The 2,392-nt window shown below is 33.9% G+C and overlaps 1 protein-coding gene across 2 annotated transcripts in view; it reads left to right on the top strand.

Annotated features, from left to right (window-relative positions):
• Positions 1 to 1,800, top strand: part of znf365 (zinc finger protein 365) — a 12,007-nt gene extending 10,207 nt beyond the window's left edge. For both annotated transcript variants that reach the window (XM_016526771.1, XM_016526779.1), the window contains exons 3-5: positions 351 to 522; positions 1,186 to 1,232; positions 1,570 to 1,800. In XM_016526771.1, the coding sequence (XP_016382257.1) occupies positions 351 to 522; positions 1,186 to 1,232; positions 1,570 to 1,711 (361 nt within the window). In that variant the 3' untranslated portion in view covers positions 1,712 to 1,800. The remainder of the gene's footprint in view (positions 1 to 350; positions 523 to 1,185; positions 1,233 to 1,569) is intronic.
• Positions 1,801 to 2,392: the final 592 nt, after the last annotated feature.

Here is a 2,392-nt window from a genome sequence, read left to right as displayed (position 1 = left end):
GAGGTATTCGGCCAATCACAACTCACTGGATAGCTGGTCAATCTCAGCACACCTCGCTTTTTTAGACCGATGAGCTTTGTAAAAATCGAGGCGTTTCAAAAAGGCGGGGCATAGAGGAGAAACAATAATGTACAGTATGTGGAAAATAATGTTTTTTTTAAACTTTAAACCGCATAAACACATTTCATTACACCAAATACACAAAATAATGTTCTTTTTAGCAGCATCATATGACCCCTTTAAAGGTAACAAGAAACAGAAGGAAACATGACATGAAACATGTTAAGGGGAAAATAAAAATAAAAATATCTCATAAATATCTCTGATAACTACCTTTTACTATATTGCAGGGAAGTTATTACCATCCAGAAGTTTCTGGAAGCAGCGGCGCAGCATGAGATGTGTGGGAAGGTTCGTTTGCGTCGGTTCATTGAGAGCCTCTTGCGGAGGATTTTCCTGGCCGAGAGACTCCTGGAATATTATCAGAGCGCCCCCCACAGGCATTATTGCACGGCTCACTCTGTATGTCACCAAAATTTCCATAAAAATAAAAGTGTATCATGCCTTTATACATTTTTTTTTTTTATGGTTTTGAAACAATAATTTTTCCCCAATTTATTTATTTATTTAGTTTGTTTTTTAAAATGTAATTCATTTTGGACTCTTGCATATTAAGTTTTCTTTAGGCTACTCCATTTGACCTAAACAAAATGCATTTTCATAAAAAGGTCAAATCTGATATTTAAAAAAAAAAGCTTCATGACATTTTATAATAATTAAACATTTAAAGTAATAATAAAACAAAGACCATGCCTATATTTAAAGAATTTTTGCCCTTTTTTCATGGCAAAAACGCCCTTTTTTTGCCTTTTTTTTTTCTTTTCAAACAGTTACACCACCATTTTTCACTTTAAGTCCTCCAAAAATAATAGAATGACTTATATTTCAGAAATTGAAAAAGTATTTTCATATGCATTTTTATATGAATTGCATTTTCAGTGTATTTTTAAACAAGGAAGAGTGTCAAGTCATTGACCCATGTACTGATGTAAAAAAAAAAAAGGAAATTCAATAATGAATCACCTGATATGACCCACTTGTGTGATTTTCCAGCATTGCAATAATGAACTTCTATTTCAGAAATATGTCAGTCCTCTGCATTTCTCTAATTTGTCATTATTTCAGGTGCCTCTGCCATCAGAGCCCGGTCCACATAGAATAACACAAAGCAGGTATTGCATTATTGATTTTACTTTAAGAAGGAATGTCACATTACTCCAGTAATGAGTAATTCATGTAACCATTTAACCTCTAGTTTCCTACACTTAACAACCAGCGGAACATTTTCAGAGCATTTCTATATAAATCATGTCCTTATTTGACTCAAGGCACTCGTTTGGCCTGTAGTAGAAGGATGTCCCCTCTAAGTAATTCATGAGATCCTATCAAGACAGTAGTAGATCATGTTGCCCTGCCATAAATAATGATTACCCTTCTTATTAAACACACTTGGTTCATATGTGCGTTGGATGATAATAATTGTCTTATTTTGCTGTTCTTTGACATCAGCTCTTCAGGAGACCATCTTGAGCAGGATGAAGAGCAGCAGTTACTTAGTCGGTCTGGATGGGGACTGTCTAAAAGTTCTTCTGGAAGACTGGGTTACGACAGCTGGTCCCAGCAGAGGAGGTCAGATGGGTACGAGGTTTAGGGACCGAAGTGGAGCTTAGCAATGAATGTACATGCAAATAACACTATTTCAGATATTACTGAAATATGTTGAATATATTAATAATTATACAATGGGGTCCAAAGTCTGAAACCAGATTGAAAATCTTTTTTTTTTTTCTGGTAATTACAATACGGTACCATTTGGATGAGTGTTTATTTTTATTTTTATTATTATTATTAATATAGCACATACTTGTTTTTTTGTTTTTTTTACAAGGATTCATTAAATTGATGAAAAGTGACAGTAAAGACATTTCTAACAATGAACAAGATTTAAAGTCATGATAACTTACAGTTGAGTAGGTGAGTCAGATGTTGATTTAGTAACCATACTCACTGATTCATTGAGTTTTCATGATTACAAGAACCTGACTGCTCCAGTCTGCCTGTATGTTTGTTTTTACATGCAAAATCATTCCAGGTTGCCAAATACTAAGAAATGTTGATATTCATGTTAAATTTTCACTAGAAACAGACTTTTGGACAGCACTGTATGTAAATATGAGTTCTACAAAAGCCCAATAAACAACAGCGATGTCCAACTACAGATGGCAGATTAGTTATTTGATACTTGAATGTGATTATAGTCCATCTGTGAAATATTTTAATGATAAGATTGGCTGTAGAATGAACACATGGTGAAGCTGCCCTTTAATTCAAA

The sequence above is a fragment of the Sinocyclocheilus rhinocerous genome, unplaced genomic scaffold (assembly GCF_001515625.1).
Source record: "Sinocyclocheilus rhinocerous isolate Xijiao unplaced genomic scaffold, SAMN03320098_v1.1 scaffold343, whole genome shotgun sequence".
Classification (NCBI taxonomy): Eukaryota; Metazoa; Chordata; class Actinopteri; order Cypriniformes; family Cyprinidae; genus Sinocyclocheilus; species Sinocyclocheilus rhinocerous.
The sequence above is the reverse complement of the archived record's forward strand: the minus strand, read 5'-3'. Positions and strand labels throughout refer to the sequence as shown.